Source organism: Cyprinodon variegatus, unplaced genomic scaffold (assembly GCF_000732505.1).
Source record: "Cyprinodon variegatus isolate N-32 unplaced genomic scaffold, C_variegatus-1.0 Scaffold98, whole genome shotgun sequence".
In the NCBI taxonomy this organism is placed as follows: Eukaryota; Metazoa; Chordata; class Actinopteri; order Cyprinodontiformes; family Cyprinodontidae; genus Cyprinodon; species Cyprinodon variegatus.
In genome coordinates, this window is record NW_015150551.1 from 1,252,769 (window position 1) to 1,271,616 (window position 18,848).

The 18,848-nt window shown below is 36.9% G+C and overlaps 2 protein-coding genes across 3 annotated transcripts in view; both read right to left on the reverse strand.

The window, feature by feature from the left end:
* tbc1d5 (TBC1 domain family member 5) overlaps window positions 1-4,862 on the reverse strand; it is a 25,013-nt gene extending 20,151 nt beyond the window's left edge. Inside the window, exon 1 of the mRNA XM_015374190.1 lies at window positions 4,767-4,862. The gene's annotated coding sequence lies outside the window, so the exon portion shown is untranslated. The remainder of the gene's footprint in view (window positions 1-4,766) is intronic.
* Window positions 4,863-11,027: 6,165 nt separating this feature from the next.
* Window positions 11,028-18,848, reverse strand: part of LOC107084324 (DNA-binding protein SATB1-like) — a 25,429-nt gene continuing 17,608 nt past the window's right edge. For both annotated transcript variants that reach the window (XM_015374116.1, XM_015374115.1), the window contains exons 10-11: window positions 15,198-15,398; window positions 11,028-14,406 (exon numbers count right to left, since the gene is read on the reverse strand). In XM_015374116.1, the coding sequence (XP_015229602.1) occupies window positions 13,519-14,406; window positions 15,198-15,398 (1,089 nt within the window). In that variant the 3' untranslated portion in view covers window positions 11,028-13,518. The remainder of the gene's footprint in view (window positions 14,407-15,197; window positions 15,399-18,848) is intronic.

Here is an 18,848-nt window from a genome sequence, read left to right on the forward strand (position 1 = left end):
ATATATATATATATATATATATATATATATACATTCACACACACACAGACACATTTATATGTATTCAAATCCATTACCAAACTTTCAAGGCACTTTACACTGGCAACATAATCAGATCATCTAAGGAATGACGACAAATGTTGGATTTATTACTCCTTGCATTGTGTGCTACATAGGTCCAATCCCAAACCGGCCCCTAAGAGCTAACCCTGAGCACTACCCCCTTCTTTCTTCCTACGGAGGGTAGGCCACATTAAGTGCCATTCCAAAATACGTAGTGGGTAGGGTGAGTGAACATTCACCCCTTAAATAGTGAGTCTGCATCAGTGCAGGAAACACATTGCAGCAACTGCAAATTCCGCTGGTTTGCTGCATTTTCGTCACACTGATGAAAAATCTCAAGTTAGTTTATGAAAAAAACGTCATTAATTCCAAAATGGAAGGTCCTCTTTGAAATACTTTTATTTGACCACATACATTTGTTTTAAAAAAATGGGGAAATGCTTAATGTTCTGTTAACCTGCGCCGCAGAGCTACTGCCACACACATTGGGGTGTCAATGTGTTGCCATAGCAACGACTGCTTTCCTTTTCCGTTGCACGGAAGAAGACGTCCCATTCTTGTTTATACCCCACCACCTTCAGTAAAGGCACCTTCCACAGCTGTGTGTGTGACTTCACCGGGAAAGTGCCACTTGATAGTGAAGGGTTAGTGGTGAGGGACTCTGTAGCAATCCCTCACAGGCAGCATGCATGCAGTGACAGTGAGGAGGAAAAACTCCCCTTTACCAAGAACAAAACTCCAGCACAACTAATTGGGAGTTCAAAGAGAGAGAAGCAGATAAACAAAAGGGACACAAAGACTGATCTATAAATACTTTCTGATGGAAAAGGTAGCAGTCAACTAGCTCCATAGGAGGTTCTGTCAATGTAAATCTGCCTGTGTGACATTTTAGAAAAAGTCATCTGAGTTACCTTTTTATGGTTATGAAAGGAAAAAACATACTCAGATAACTAAAGAGCATCACAATTCATCTTATATATATTAAGATATTATTTTCAGTCTATATCAACTTGCCCTAACAATGACCATAGGGTGAATGCAAAATCTGTTTAGAAACTACACCCAGATGAACTCCTTGTATGAAATTTTTTGAAATTTGGAAATCCAAGACTGAACCACAGAGTCAAATCTGGTTTGGATAACAAAAAGGTTTCAACATCCCTTTAATCTCCAACTTAAACTCAAATAAATCAAAAGAAAGTCCATCAGCTAATATGAGATCCCCGTTTGTCAGAGTACTTACAGTAGAATTAAAAAGGGTAGGGAGGCTGTCAAGATGAGAGGAGCTGTTTAATCTAAAAAGGCAGCTTATAGTTTAGTCAGAGGGAAAGATCCCAGCTTAACAAACTCACATGCCTCCAGTTCAGCACACAGCGAGAGCTCAGCAGCCTTTACAGTCACATGCTCTGAAAAAGCTACTCAGAATCAAAGCCTTTACAAAACACCGTGAACTTTCCAAGTATTGACTGATTCAGTTAGCAGACATCTATCTGCAAAGATGAACTTCAAGACTGGCAGCCATGGTGGGTGTCTGTGCACTCGTAACAGGTCATGAGACAAATGCAGACAGAGATATATTTTTCTTTCTTATCTTAACTACTTTATTAGAACTTTGTCGATAATTTTAGCTCATCAATCCTGCTTTTTCTGTTTAAATGGGACAATGAAATTATTCTTTTGCTGAACCATTAAAAATGCAATGCCAGCTAGCTATAGCTGAAAAAAGACTGAAATAAAGTGGAAAAATCCAAACTGACTTAAACCCGCTGCTATCATCTGTCCGCCCTAATCTGTTCTTGTTACCATAATCACATCCATGAGAATGAGGTTAGTTAGGGTTAGTAGAGACCATGCAAAGCCATTTAGGAAAGTTGTCGCAGGAAATTATACACCAAATGTGAGAAACTGTCACAGGTCTAAAATAAAGATGCACCCACATATCAGCCGTTAATTCTACAGACAGATTTTGTCTTATCCTCTTCAAGAATAGAATCGTGAAGTTGAGCTTTCTTTAACCCCAACACAATCAAATAAATGTGCCAGATTACATACAGAAACCATCGAAGCAATTTATGATCTGTGATATGCTAAGATATTTACTTTTGTTTTTTGGCAAAGGCTTCGCAATACCTTTTAGCCAGATCCCCATTCTGCAGTAAAGAAGTGAAACCTCAGTTTCCGGATTTATATAAACATCTGTTTAGTTGATTTGCCAAGCACAATCAAATAGATTGAGATTGAAAAATGTTCTTTTCATCAGTATATCAGACAAAGACAAAGGTATTTTATAAATATATTTTAACGGATCTATCAAATTAAAGAATTCATCCAATGTTTAATCCCTGTGAACGCATCCAGCAGAACATGGCTAGTTAGATTTAAATGATCTGTGTTCCATAAAAAAATTGGATTAAGGTCATGATTATCTAATTTGGTGCTTAGACAACCAAACATTTTGATTTCAGACTAGATTTCAAACTACTTCCTATATTAAAGGGCCTGAAATGGATTTTACCTTTATGTGCCCTTAGATGGACAAAGGGGAAATCAAAGAAAGATTGAAATCATTATCAATCAGGAAAGCCCTAAAAGTGACAGTTTACAGAAAGATCCAATGTAAATGTGCACCGGTCAATCGGCAATGCTTTGGAAATTTGACAGTTTTCACGTGATCAGCCATGACCAGCCACCGGCCGGTCATTGTGAAGACAACTGACTTCAAGCGCTGGCTGTTGCGCCTTATCCTGCGCTTGATCCATGTTTGTTTTGCTCACAGTGTCCAAAACAGGGGGGACCCAGAAAACAAAAGTAAGGAGAGCAATGTTCTGGAGCTCAGACAGGAGCAGCGGGAAATCAGTGAGAAAACAGCAGCAGAGAGAAAACCAGAACCCAGATGAGGCAGCCAGACCTGCCCTCCTCTGGAGCTGAGCACAGCGATGTAGGATGAAGCCTGCTGAGCAGACACAACAAGGGGAGGCAACGGCTTTCCAGTGGAGGTGGAAGAAGGCCAGCAGTAGATCAGAGAAGTCTGCCAGGCAGAAAAGGCAATGGAGCGAAGCCAGCAGCTGGCTGGTATCTGCACTTGAGGTAGGATGAAGAAACAGTCCTTCTACAGCTAAATTAAAACAGCTTTTATAAAAGCCACCTACAAACCTCTAGGGAGCATTTGTTATTTTCTCTGTCTTATCCATCCATCCATTTTCTGACAGGCTTATTTATCCCAGCTGGGGTCGCAATGCGTGCTGGTGCCCATCTCCAGCTGTCAATGGGAGATAGGCGGGGCACACCCTGGACAGGTCGCCAGTCCATTGCACGGCTTCTCTATCTTATATGGGATTTTAAAAAGATTTGCTTGGTTGCCTCCTTAACTAAAATTGGTGAGTTCATGACACTTTCTCTTCTCCTAAATTTTATACCTAATAATACAATGTCAATGCACATGAGAGAAAAATGTAAGAATTTACAAATTAGATGCTGAGATCCATGATTGGCAATATCAGGATCAGCAGATTCTGATTTTCATGATTGGCTCATCTCTCTAATCTAAAGAGAATCCAACTGCAACCAGAGTCAGACCAATTACAGACTAGTGCCGGGCTGCAAGCTAGAAGCCATAAAGTCCACTTAAACCCAACTATAAGACTGTGATCCAATCCAGCACATTACACAACTGAATTCTTAGTATGTAGTCTCTTTATCAGAACCCAGAGACAGTCCAAGTTATCCTGTAGCAGAGCCTAAAGGACTATGAACTATTCAGACAATTAGTTTGAACATCTTCTCAAGAAAATTACATTATCTCTAAACTGGTCATATTTAGAGTTAAAAATCTAAATTAAATGTGAGGTACTCGTAGGGCTTGCATTTTGCGCTGTGGCAAAGTCGATGCCATCATTCGGACCAATGGCATAAGGACACAACAATAGGCCTGTAAGCAACATTATCTGGGTGGCCCCCATATGAAGTACAACACCCCATCCCCCTGTTATGGTTTTAATCTACGCTCTGGATTACCCATAATTCCAAGACTTAGTGTAATAAAATACTCAAATACATCGTTCTTTTAAGCTTTTTATTGCGGTTTGAAGCATATTTTAGGAGTGTATTTTTGACTAACAGTCTAATGAACTATACACAGTTATTAACATAGTAATTAAAAGTACCACTGTCTGCTTTTCTATTGGTGTCGTGTTTAAACGGCTCACCATGATGCTGAAATCTGCTGTGTTGGGGTATAAATAAGGTCCGGTCAGTCAGCTTAGTATCAGGTGGGTTTAATAGGAAATTTTCGCACCATTACATCCGCAAAGAGACGTCCTAGTCCAAAATTGCGTAGGAGCCCCTAAGAGGTCGGGGTCTCCTAAGCAACTGCAGTCTCTGCTTACCGATAGTTACGCCATTGATTCGGACATTAAACCAGAACGTGTGTCGCTAACATCTCTCTGTGCTACGATGTAAAGCGAGAGATAAATTATCCAAACAGCTTTAACATCTCCAAGTTCAGGGCTAAAATGTAACAGAGCTGACAGGACAGCTAATGGCGCAAGCTAGGCTATTAGCATGTAAACGAGCCACGGGCCCTGTCAGTTACTTCCGAAACACGCGCGTTTCCTCCCCACCGCGGGTCAGGGTTAACAGGAGCATTGGCATCTGCAGAAAGGTGAATAGAAGTACGTGCAGAGGTTTAAATGTTGCTCACATACCTGTGCGGATCATGCAGGGAGCAGCATTATGCTGTATAAAGACTGTCTGCTGGTTTGTAAACACTAGCAGGTCAGGCGGAAGTGCTGCTGGTCAGCTGACTGGTCACGTGACCAACGGAGAGAAGCTCATAAAAATAAAGGTGGTGTTTTATGAAACAAAAAAGGGGAAGTCTCAGTTTCATATTTACTAAGAGGATGTTTTTTTTTTTTTTAATGAAGGATTACATCGTTATAATTATTCTGTAATATCTTTGAGACAAACAGATAACTGATAACACAAATAGATCAGGAACTTAAACAAGTGCAAAATAATTATTAAAATAATAGAAAAATCATTGCAGATAAACATGTACCTGTTAAAACTGTCAGAGGTCCCAGTTTGATTAGAGGATGATTAAAGGATTAGAGGATTTAAAATATAATTAAAAAAGGAAAGAAAAGAACATTTGTAGGATCTTTCGTAGTTTTTTTCTGTTTTTGTTTTGCTCAAAGATCTGTATATTACAGTTTATGTGTAATAGATTTCTTTTTCTGCAGCTTGAAAGTTCTAGTGCAAAATTATTCTCCTGATATATTGCTGTTGGTTACTGTTTTGCAGAGCACTCAAAAATCTTACTCAATTAGGAGTAATACTACTTGGTCATATTTCTACTCTAGTAAGCATAAAAAGAAGCCATCCAAGTAGTTACACAAGTAGTACTCAATTACTGAGTAACTAATAATAGCATCTAATGTTAAAAGTAATTTAATAAGGACAGATCAACATGTAAAGTTATGTGCAAATTTGGATATTTTAGACTGTAATAAAATAATTAAAATAAGCAAAAAAATTTCATCAAAAACATAACAATTCCAGGCAGAAGAAAAACTTTTCCAAACTACTTTTCTTTTTAACATAAAACCTTTAAAACCAGTAAATTCAGTAACAGTATTTACTCCTTCCTCTATATTACCATGACCTCCAAAGCTCATAGTAAGCATGTGTACCAAAAAGAAAACTCCGTTTAACATAGTGCATGCATTTACTGATTCCTAAGTGCATTTGCAGCTTCCTTCGTCTCTTATAAGGTTTTGTTTGATTTAACAAATATTGCTTTTTTGTTTAAATAATCTGAAGTCATTTTTATCATGAAATGGATAAAGAAGAAGTAGTATTGGCTCCAACAATCAGCTCAAAAAATATCAACATCGTATATCAGGGATCCATTAGGCTGATGTAAAAATAATCAGCAATAGCCTTAAAGAACCTGTTTTGGTTGACCTCTACTTCATACAGCCATATTGTCAACATACAATTGCATAACTGTAGCTTTTGCTTTAGTCCCTCTCCTGGCCTTCACAGCAAAACAATTAGAGGCTGATCCTGCAGTGATCAGCAATGAATATGGATATTATTCTGGAGGGAGCTTTTATTCTATACTAAATGGGTGATATGCCTGAAACAGCATATGTGCTCCTGCACTGTATAGGAGGCATGGCTTTAAGCTCCCGCAATGGGGTGATGAAGAAGTTAATCTTTAAAGAAAAAAAAAAAAAAAACTGTACTATTTTGATAGGGAACCAATATTGTACTACATTTCATTCCAGCAAAATAAATACTTTGCTGCAAATTATTCTGAATCAAATAGGTTTAAAACAACTGTTCTTGTTTTATTTTTTTGTTTTAAGTGGCTGAAGATGAAGACATACAGAGATTAGGATTGATGGGGAGAAAAAAGATTTCACCGAAGGAGAGCATGAAGCTATTAAGAGTTTTTTCTTAATCTGAATTTTTCTCATTCTATTGAAAAAAAAATGTTTTAGTTACAGAATCGCAAAAACTGATGTAATGTTTATTTTTTTAATCCTAGTCCCATGGAAATACCTTAAAAACATACGATTGATGTATTTTATCTTTGATGAGTGCTTTTCAAGCATGTGATTAGCATTGATTTTATGAATATGTACCCTTTTTCATAAACTTCTTCTGATTTCTTGTCATCTTTCCAGCTCTAAATTTAACTTATGAATAAACTATTTTCATTCATCCTGTCCCGATATTGTATGAATTATTTCAGAGAACACTGTTGCTTTGGACAATTATTGAAGTGTTTACTGTAAAATACATTCTGTATAGAAAAATCTGTTAACCTGTGGGGTTTGAAATCTTGAAAATTTTGCACTTTTAACAAGCTTGAACTGAATATGTAAAGAAAAATTAAGGCTACCCTAATACTTGCAAACTTAAAACCTTGTATTTTCCTAATTTACTCTGCAACACGTTTATTCTAGAGTAAAGTGATGATCTGAACAAGATTGTAATCTTTAGGAATAAATGCTTTGATTTTCACTGAACTATGGGTCAGATTATTTATTTTTAGTATCTTGAGGTAGAGCTAAAAGCTTCCAGGGAAGGTTCCTTCTGTTTTCTATCACAGTAGAGCTATTAGGTAAAACTCTAGCTCATGAGGGTCATCCTCTTTCGTTCTTCATGATGACCACAGTGATGCTTAATTGAATAAACCTCCACTTCACGTCATTCAGGATTAATAGATAAGTTCTTGTAACTTGCAATTATCACCGTTTTGAGATAGTATTCAGGTTTGATTGCTAACTTTAGCATTGGTCAAACCACTTTTACGTGTTCTTGTGTGCAAATATGCACCAGGGCTCAGTTGGCACTGTAGCAGGACTAAAGTGAACCGTGTCCCTCTGTTGGAGCCCTTGTTGTAATTTTTTTATGTATTGAAAAAGTCCTTGACAAAACAGCTGCCTTGGTAATTAAAGGACAAAAAAACTGTCCATTCTGTCCCCATGTCTCTGCCAATATCCTTTTTTTCTGTCTTCTATTTCATCTCTTATTTTCAGGTTATTAAATGTTCAGTGATTATATGGAATTATATGGAAAATAATCATTAAACCATCCTTTTAAGTGAAAAGTTCTCGTTCTTGAGATCTGGGTAATTCATAAAACATTTCATCCAATTATGGTAACATAATACACTTTTTTTCCCCCTCACTTTTTTCACTTTCCCGCAGAGCTTTCACAGCTCTGTTCTATCTCTCTTTCTGCTCTCTAAGTGGCACATTGCATCAACTGGGTGATTTTTGAGATGAGAACACTCAGTCCATACTTTAGCAGGTGATGCTATATTGTGTCATGTTTTTTTGTCATTACTTTAATTGCAAACCAAAGTATTTCTGTTTCTAAAATGACTCCTAGCTGCACTGTTACGTGCGTAGGCAACCATCAGGGCCCCTCATTGGTGGGGCCCCTTGATGATAGGAGGCCTGGTTTTTACTTTGACTATAAGGTAAATCCACCCTTGGGAGTCTTATGATGTTTTTAATCAAACAGTAGACAAAGTGCCTCCAGCAAACGTCTGCTCTTGGGTTTCTTCCAAGTGGGACAAACCCAGACAACCTCTAAAAGATAACACCTAAGCCTGTAGGCATCCTGATCAGACACTTAAACCATTGCCGCTCTTTTTTGATGTGGCGGAGCAGCAGCTAGTCTCTGAGCTCCTCTTAGATGACAGAACTCCAAACTATCTAAAAAACTTTCAGTGAAGCTAATTTCATCCCCTTTTCTCCTGGATCCCACTTTCTTGAAGGTGAGCCATACCTTTGCGGTAGATAAGGGTCAGAACCATTTACCAGACCTCTTCATCACCTTTTAGATATTTGTACCCCATCTAAAGAGGAGGTAGTTGCTCTTTTCCAGATTAGAACCATTGGAGTTAGACTAACAAGAGGTGACTCTAATTCACATTCAGTTTTGAACTCTCTATGCTGAGAGTCTTCTTGTAAGGATGACAACAATCATATCATCTGAAAACAAAAGCAAAAAAACAAAAAACAAATATGGAAACCTAAGGGTCACAAACCAGACAACAATGCTCTTAATAAGTACATGTTTCGTCCATAGGTTACATAATTGAGCTAGGCTTGTTCCCAGTTCTTGTGTAGGAATCCTTGGATCAGATTGGGGGAGTGGCGGCCTAGTGGTTAGGGGTTCTGAGTTCGAGCCCCACTCCCACAGACTGCCACTCTCGTTCTCTGTGCAAGACCCGCAACCCCACACTGCTTCCCGGGCGCCACACAATGGCAGCCCACTGCTCCCCAAGGGGATGGGTTAAATAAAGAGGTAAATTTCTCCCATGTGAAATCAATAAAGTTAAACAATTATTATTATTATAAAAGTCAACCAGGTAGCCCGTATTTCTGCCCTCACAGTACACTTAATAGAACACAGTTTTCCTCTTTCTAAAAAAAACTCAACAAATCATGTAGACCAAGACCAAAACTTTCACAATTTCCTAAGCATTTGGGGATGTATGAGATCTGAACCACAACTTTACAACCAAAACCCAGCTCATACCTTCCTATGAAGCCAAAGTTCAATCGCAATTGGAGTATGATTTTTGTTTTCCAGAAAAATCCTTCTCAGCATGACTGCAGAGGGAGTTTTACAGAGATATTCTCAACCCCCTCCAAGACTTACTTACAGAAGGAGAGATGTTCATAATTATAAGGTTTATAGGTTATAAACAGAAAAAGACTTCCATCTTTTAGCACTTATTCAAAAAAACAATTAGCATTTTTGTTTCTGCCTAATGGGAGGAATTTATGATGTCAGACATGTGACTGACGTGTTTTTAAAACCAGGTTTATCAAACAGTACAATTGGAAATCAGGACAGTAAAAAATGGATATAAGACTATATTATAATGTCTGGGACATTTTGCACAGATGAGCATGTTACACACCATTACTGCTTTAAAATTTTTCCATTGGACCGCATGGTGGTTAGAAGCAGAAATAATGACCATCATTGCTTTTGCCATCATTATCACAGGCAAGGCAGTTCAAGGGTGCTATTATCATCATTATTACAGCTAATATTAGTGATGATGAGGCTTTCATGGCCTTTTACAGGCCCTTCCTGAAGTATTGTCATGGAAACAGACGACAGCAAAGAGAACAGCGTTTGTTGAAGTACGCTGTGAAGCTATTTATGACCAAATGGTGCTTGAATTTTTTTTTTGTTTTTTTGTCTCTGTACACTAAAGGAGCTGTGATGCAATAGGCCTAAAGGAGCAACATGTGAGAGTCTAGGGCAGGGATGGAGCGACAGACCCAAGAATAAAATAACTGTTACCACACTTGAAGTAAGAGATTTAAGAAAGAGAAAGTACTGAAGGCTCCAAAGGGCATGTGACCAGAGAGACAAAAACACTGTTTAATAACTGAACACAATGACACCATTTCACAGAAACACCAGCAGCAATGTTGGAAAATAATTGGTGCTAAAAAAAAACCAAACAAATGTACAAACAGTGCATTGTATCCAACTGTTAAATCCTCAACAAATCTGCATGAGCACAAATAAAAAAGTCCCATAAGAATTAACATCATTTCAATTATTTCTGTGTTGATCTGCATTATGAGACTCGCAGATTGCGTTACAAATGAGTTCTATACATCATCCTGAATATAAACACATACAAACCAGCATAGATGTATTAGAAGACCCTTGTAGCGTGATGTCAAAAATTATTTCACTGCAGCAACATAAGCCCCACTGAAAAAGAAATATTTTTAGGGGCTCTATGAAAAAAAAACATTCCAATCCTACTATTACAAATGTTAATATCTTACGCAAATGTCTGGGAACATTGCTAATGTGTGCATCACCATCCCTTTGAATTACAAAGACATGTTTCACTAAAAATACAGACTTTGGGGGCAATATATGGATAATGATCCAGAATTGATCATCAGATCAGTACAGAAATAGTTTAATAGAGATAAAGGGAAATTAACCATTTAAGGGTCCAGAGCAAAATGCTCCAGGAAACCTTTGGACTGAGCTGAATGGAGGAACGATCTGAAGAGCTTGTGTAAAGAATTCATAAACATCTATTTCTCTTTATGTTAAAAATCTTGTGAAATGTTTGAAAAAAAAGCGATGTGATATCTAATTGGCAAAAGAGGCTATTTGAAATAAAGACACTACTGTAAGCTAACAAGAGAGGAGGGTTATTAGAGATTTTTTTTTACCAAAGTTGCAATCAAATGTAGCCAGCTTCATATTCTTAAAAGAGTAGTGGTATTTTGCATCAAAATGTTTCATGATAAATTAAGCAGAAAGGTGGAAAAGACATGACAAATCGCTATCTGATAATATGTGAAATATGAGACAGACAAAAGTAGTCTTTTTATATATGTATACTGGAAAAGTGCATTTATGAATGCAAAAACGTGAAAATAAGAGACTTTAAAAAAAAACTTTTTTCTCCTTTCAACGTTAATTGACATTTAAACACTATCCCCTTAATGATATCTGTGAAAAAAAAACAAAAAGAAAGCTTTTTGCTTTGCTACTGAAAAATTGAAGACTTAAAGCAAATGGATTTATGGCTTTAAATACTGTACATTAACTACACTGTATTCACAAGAGAAGTGGTTCTTAAAGATGTACAACAAAAGAGGAATCGGCCTTTAGGAAGTTTTTAGGAAGAGCTTTTACCTCACTTTAAACTTCCTCTTATAACTACACACCACAGTGAAATTCCATGCTTGCATTGTGTTGTTACTCATACTTGCTCAACCATCCTTTTTAAATAAAATGTTTATTCTGCAGCCGTACAGCTAACTTCTACTCTTATTTTATTGTGTTAGCTTACATGTTACAAGGAAAACATGATCAATGATAACCTAGAAAGATGAAAGCCAACCCACAAAAGTACATTTAAGCATAAATATCAATAAGACAGCTCATAATCAAGATGCACTGACAGACACATGGATCGGTGGTTCAACTTTCAGAAAGGCATAAGGCAATATTCATTTAAAACTCTGGGAACTTGAGGTTTGTTGGGTGTGATTCCCTTATTTTAAAGAAATAGTAAACACACATGATCCACTTACAAACATCAGAACAATTAGGCAAACTCCATTTTACTTCAAATGTTTTAGGGATGCAAAAATATAACAGAATTTCTTAAATAAGTGCATTTAAAATGGAAAATAAACCAGCAATTTTCCCAGCCAAAGCATTATCAGGGTTTAATTTATAAAGTGAAAAGAACTCATGTAAAAAAAAAAAGGTTTAATTTGCCAAAAATTTATATTTATCAACTGAACAAAAGTCACAATGCAAAATTTGAAAAGAAACGATAAAGGTAGACCTTGATTTGTTACTGTATATGTAGAACCATGTTAGTTTCTTTTCATTTTCTACATATTAATTAAGTGTTAAATAGCTTCACTTTAAATTGTCAGGTATTCTGGTGCAGGAGTTCAATATTAAATAAAATCAAACTGCAAATTCGAATATGTGTTTTTGATTATGGTACCCCTTGGTCTTGTTCTCTTGGATCACAAGTGCCCTAAACTCTGATTTAATGTGTCTAAAAAAACAGGTACAAATCATGATTAATATGAGAAATTGTAACCAATTTGTTCTCACCCAAAATCTGATGAAAAAGAATAAGTTGAGGTTATTTTTACAGCCCTATTGAAACTGTGAACAATAATAAGCCCTACATTTTAACAGAATGGAATCATGGTTTGGTAATGATTGCTATGACTTCAAATAATATATACACATATATGTTTTTTTTTTAACTCTTAATTTCTGTCAAGACTGAACTGACAAACAGAACAGCGTCATACTTTAAGTAAATGCTGATTAGAAGTTAAGCTTTAAAGTAATCTTTTATTTTTCAAATAACACACTATAAAATATTATGAGTTAATATTTGTAGCTTGTTTTAATACCTGGAGAATATAAACTAAAAAACAAAAGAAAAATATCACACTCTCTAATGATTAAACCATTCCTTGGACAAAATCTTATGTGTGATACATTAACTGTAAGTAAATAAAATAAGCAATAAATGCAATATTCTTTGAGTTGTGCCAATCTCAGGTTAAACCTTGAATTCATTTTAAGTAAAAACTTTTCCAGATTTTTACAGTATCTATTTACCTGCACTAATTTTTATCATGCCATCTTTGGCACCAAGAACAACTAAAATATGTACCAATTACCTTGTGCACGGAAGTGTCCGCTTTAAACACTGAATTTAATTCGTTATTTGTTTATTTATTTATTTTCACATATTTAAGCAACTTATCTCTGAACTGGATTGTGATATTTATTACCCTTGATAGGCAAATAGAATATTTTTTTACTACTCTGATGCACAAAACTCTCAAATTAAAACAGACCGAACATCACTTTTCACATCACTGTACATAGCTCTTAAATTATTCCTAAGGATGCACTACGGTCATAGAAAACTGAAGAAATGTGCAAGAACAAAAAAGTATTCACAGCATTTTTGATATCTTGTTCTGAGGATTTAGCCAACTTATGCACTAACACTAAATATTGCAACAGAAAAACACATGTATAAAGAGAGAAAAGCATTGTAAACATGCTTCAAAGCATAAACATATTTCATTTGTGCATTGAACTCTAGAGTTCTTGTTTAAACCCTCTACGAGAAAAGAGTATCCCATACATTACAGGTTTTACCAACACCTTTAAAGACCCATATCTCTGCACCTTAATCAAACATTTGCATGCATGAAGGGTCCTTTGTTCTTAGTTTGGTAGTTATTTCAAGAAGAGTCAAAGTAATTTTCTACTGTTGATATAAATGGCACATGCTTTATACATTGAGCCAAAAAACAGTCGACTGCAATGGAGGAGTATGCTGGAGAGGTAGAGCAATCTACCTTGATTCTGAATGTGTTGATGTTAGACGTAACTCTCCTGCTCCTCCTTCATCGGGGGAAGGGTTTGAGTGGCAACATCTGATTCCCTTGAAATAGAAACTTCACTTGCTGTGTCTCTACCAATTTTCTCCATTTCAGTTTCACTTTTTTCTGCCTTTACGGGGACGTCCTGTTCCTGTGTAGTTAGTTCTGCCATGAAGACGTCTGGGTTTGAACAGACTTGTTGGTTGTTATGTATGTGCTTTGGACTCTGGTTGTTGTCTTGACTTTGCTCTAAGTCCTGGCTGCTAAAGAAGACACGGATCGTATCTTTCGGCAAACCCAGCTGGGCAGAGAGTGTATGGATTGCTTCTTCATCTGGATAGAGGCCAACATCCTGGATGAAGCTCTTCAGGATCCCCAGGGCTTCATTGGACACTGTTAACCTATCACCTTGGACCACTTTCTTTGCTATAATTTTACTATCGGTCCCAGAACATACTCCAACTCTGCCATTATTCTCTCTCTTGACATCAGACTTATTTAAAAATATGTTGTTTATTACATTTTCAGTTTTGCAGTTTTGACTAATGCTATCCTGGCCTGGCAGATCTATGGTTCCATCTCTTTCTTGCACATCCCTGTCTCTACAGATGTACCCCACCCCTTCAGGAGCACCCCAGTCAGCACCCAGGATGTCAGCATCTTCTCTCTCCCCATCAACCCATTCCAGACTATCTCCCCTTTCCTCATCCCAGCTGTTTCTGCTCTGCAAATTTACTTTGAAATGCCCCCAGGCGCCTCCAGCCTCAGACTCAGCTGGTGATGCAGTACATGGCTGGGGCGGAGACAGGTCAAGCCCTGGCTCGGGCTGAAGCGGGTGATGGGGTTGAAGATGTGGTTGATGAGACATCATGGAGTTGCGTTGGTGCTGTTAATAAAAAATAGGAAGTTAGATACAAGAAAGAATGGCGGTAGCTTTTCTAAAAAGCATACCCATTCCTGCAGAAATATAAAGAGTTTAATTATTCAAAAAACACAGGGCTTTGTTAAACTCTTAACATAAAATATAACATATAATCTGCACTATTCAATAGAACCACAAACTCAACTGTACATATAAGCGTAAATATATACAAAATGAAAAAATTGCTTTGTAATATTCTCTCTCTCTTAATTGCCAAATCTAAAGTGAGATTTAAATTGTCAAAACCCTTCCTCAGGTATGGATCTTGATCAGTCTCAATTTTAACAAATACATATGTTATTCATACATGCACAGGACATGATCCATACATGCACAGCATGATTCACACAAGCACAAAAATATCCACACACACAAAGGACAAGATCCACAGATGCACAGCACGATTCACACAAGCACACAAGATCCAAACACGCACAGAATGATTCACGCGAGCACAAAAAATCCACACACACACAATAGAAGATCCAAACATGCACAGAACAAGATTCACCAAAGTATTTCTGATCCATAAACAATTATAAATTAAATTACAAAGTACAAATATTAACTTCACTGCATTTGTGTGTGGATTTTTGAGACTGCTCTGGCGTCTCGATACACAAATGCATTTTTTACACATGAGCGGTTTGCCACCAATCACAAAACTCCCTTGTATAAGCCAATCACAAGAAAGTACTCCACGTGGGATGACCCCCAGATTTAGCGTATTTAGTATACTGATTTAGCGGCCTTACCAGTGTGCTCTCATTACTGAGCATCATCAGCCTGTCAGCACAGTGCTGTGAAGTCCCGCTGCCGCTCTCTTGCTCATAGATGGCATCTCGTTCTATTTGGGAGAGGCTGAGGAAGCGTCGGATCATGCACAGGTTTTCCCACAAAGTACGGTTTTCCGGGCAGGGATCCTCCTTCCACCGAAGAAGCTCACACAACCAGCCCTGCAACACCATAGAGTTTTATAGACACTAATTTCCTTTTTTGCTTGATATAAATAATGATTTATTTAATTTGTTTCATTCTTCTGGATGTGTCTGTTTCAAATTCAACATTCAAATTAACTGGCATCACCAAACTAAATTAAACTTCAAAACTCTTATTTGGATATTTTAAGGTTTAAATTCAATATACAGTAGTTGAATCACATAAACATAATTAAACAGTAATTTTTTCACCAGTGACCTGAAACTCACTTTATCTAACCTGTCTAAATTAAATAATCAAGGTTTTTATATATTTTTTCTTTTAAAAATATTTTAAATTTTTTTTACCAATAAATTGAAACTAACCTTTCTATTCTTGGCAAAAAAAGCTTTATGAAACCATGATGCTTTCACCACCATGTTTGACAGTGACAATGATGTGGTCAGGGTGGTATACAAAATTTCTATACCTTCCACAGCATTTTGAATGTGTTACTGATATGTTTTATGGTCACTTACAAGGAATCCTATTTTTTTCTTCATGGCTTTCTTTGATAAATCACACAAACAGTATTAAAAAACTTGCATCTCATTAAACAAGTCCAGTCCAAACAAGTTTTTGGTGAGGTAGGGCAATAATTTTGGTTAGGTTGAGTATGAAATTGTGCAAAATGTGTTGTTCTCCTGAGGCTTTGGGAGTAACTTTTAATTATACAAAGGAAGCAATCCATCAATGGAAAATGAGCCTCACACCATAATCCTACCTGAAGCACATTCTACAAATGAGGCACTGCAGTCAGGCAAGCGTCCTTCTCTTGGCAAGTCCAAGACTTGACCTACCCATTGCATTGGTGATGCCAGGCTTAAAGGCAGCTGCTTGGCCATGGAAACCCATTCTAGGACGCTCTATGCACTACTGTAAATGTTAAGGCAGATTTTTCTCCCCTTTGTTTGAACTAAACACTTCAGTGTAAATTTGATTATTTAAAATATGATCTCTCTTAGAGTAAAGCTGAAATGTTTGCCTCATACTGTACTCATATCTTTGTTAGGTTGGTACATAATGATATATTTTGAATTTAAAACCTGACCTTTGGTTTCATATCTGACATTTCATGGGTTTCCATATCTGGCATTTTCTGAATTTCATATCTGACATTCATTTGACATTTATCCTGTGACCTGTTTGCTTGGGTCTGTGAGCATACTGTGCTGATGTACACAGATTTGAGGTTGGGAGAAAAGATTTTCATATTCAGCATCCACTGAAAAGCTTTCCAAATTTGGATCCCATGTACATCACCATAAAGGAAAAAAAAAGTAAATGTTTTTCATATTTTTTTTCTCTTTTTTTACAAATATAAAACTCTAAAGATAAATGTGTACATTTTCACCAATCAACTGAGACAAACCTTTCTATCCCTGCAAAAGAAAAGTGTTACCACAGCATGATGCTGCCAAGACCATGTTTAATAGTGACACTAATGTGATCAGGGTGTTATACAAAATGTCTTCACTTTGCACAACGTTTGGCATGTAGGCCAAAACATTTACCTCTTCAACATATTACCTATATGCTTTGTGGCCATTTGTTGATAAGGCTTCTTATATCTTTCTTAATCACTTTCTTTCATAAGGACAGATTTGTTAAAGCCAGGCATACACTGTGCAATATTTTTAATCATTACACACAGCTACAACTCAAACTATACGATGAAACCGCAGGGTTTAAAAGTTCACAGCTCGCAATGCATGTTCTCACACCACACATCGGACTCAGCGCGGAGAGATGGCGCCGGTCGGACTCGTCAATCTGGAAGAAGAAAAACTACCTTGTTTGCACATGCACAGTGTTCAAGGTTCTGGTAAACCGCTCGTAGCTCTGCTTCAACAGCAGGATTTGTCCATGAACACCCCACGACGGCCGACATAATTTCAAATAATGTTGATTTTCTCCCGACCTTATGATTCCTGATCGGGAGGTCGTCGTGAGAGGCTTATCACCCCGCTTTAACCCCTGTACACTGCACGTTGCACGATCAGGCTGAAACTCGGCCCAATCAAAAAAATTCTTGCACAACTGGAGAATCGGTCCGAAAATACCAAAAAAACATACAGTGTATTCCCAGCTTAAGTGAATAACTTATAATAATCCTTCAAATTCAAGCTTTTATGGACTGTTTTTCAAAAAAAACGAGCATTTGGTTCCACAACCTAACACTAACAATCTCATGCCCAAGATATTTACAATGTTTTGGACCAAACGTTAAGGTTGGTACTTTAAGTTCATTTAAGTGCAATTAGAGGGAGAGGGATAATGAAAAATAAGTTTTACTTCTTCATACCCCTTTTCAGACAATTTACATTAATCAATGTCAGGCAGTTATCTGGCTGTATATACCGACAGGTTTATTTGGTGGAGGGGTTTGTTTCTATTTAAGTTCAGGTGAATTTAGTTAATTGTTGGTCTATGTTAATTGGTTGATGTTAACTAGTCTCTTTTGTGTGCATTTTGTTGATTCATTTATTGTTATTTATTGTTGTTCGTCAAAGATTGTCTGAAATAACTTCCTATAAATTCATTTATTCATTCATTCATTCATAGATCAAAATAGCTGTTCAACTCATTACTATTGACAGTTTTCAACTGAAGTGGATTTTAATATGGGGTACCAAAGTGAAGGGGGTAAATACAAATGCATAACAGTTCATATTTTTTATTTGTAAACAACATGGTTAACCTTTCACTACCTTACGAAGCACTAATTGCTACCACATAAAGTGTTACTGAAAACTGGCAAAATTTGAATATAGTGGTAAGAAACTTTTTAAAGCACTCTAAGTAATTTTAAGTAGATGTCTAAAATATTTAGCTTCCTCTGTTTGTAACTCCTTACTTTATTTCCACATGAACTGAAAAGTGTTTGTTGCCTACTTGTAAAATGTGCAGAAAAGGTGAATTCTTGGTGCCTCGCCCAGTAATCCACTGAGTTTCTTTTATCTGCTTTAATTATTTCGGCATCATCGGAGAATAAACTTGTGAGTGGCAGATTGAGGCAAATGAGGAGCATAAAGCCCAGTTATATTCATGAACAGCAATTTGATTGGAAGCAGGATTATAGTCACACAAACACACACACCTGGCAGAAGCCCAGTTTCAGCACCAAAAGCCATCCAGATGCACGTTGCAGATAAGAGAGACTGAGCAAGGTTCTGTCTGCCAACTAACTGGGTAATTTAGCGAGGCAAAAGGGGGAGGAAATAAAGCAAAAGAGAAAAGAGAAAAATAGAGGGGGACTGCACAAACAATATGGAGGAGTAAAGATTATAAGGGGCAGAGAAAAAAAACAATCCCTGTTTGTATATGTATGACCATAGGATGACCTCTACATGAATAGTGAGAAAGGAAGAAAGAAGGAATGAATGAATGAATGAAAGAAAGAAAGAAAGAAAGAAAGAAAGAAAGAA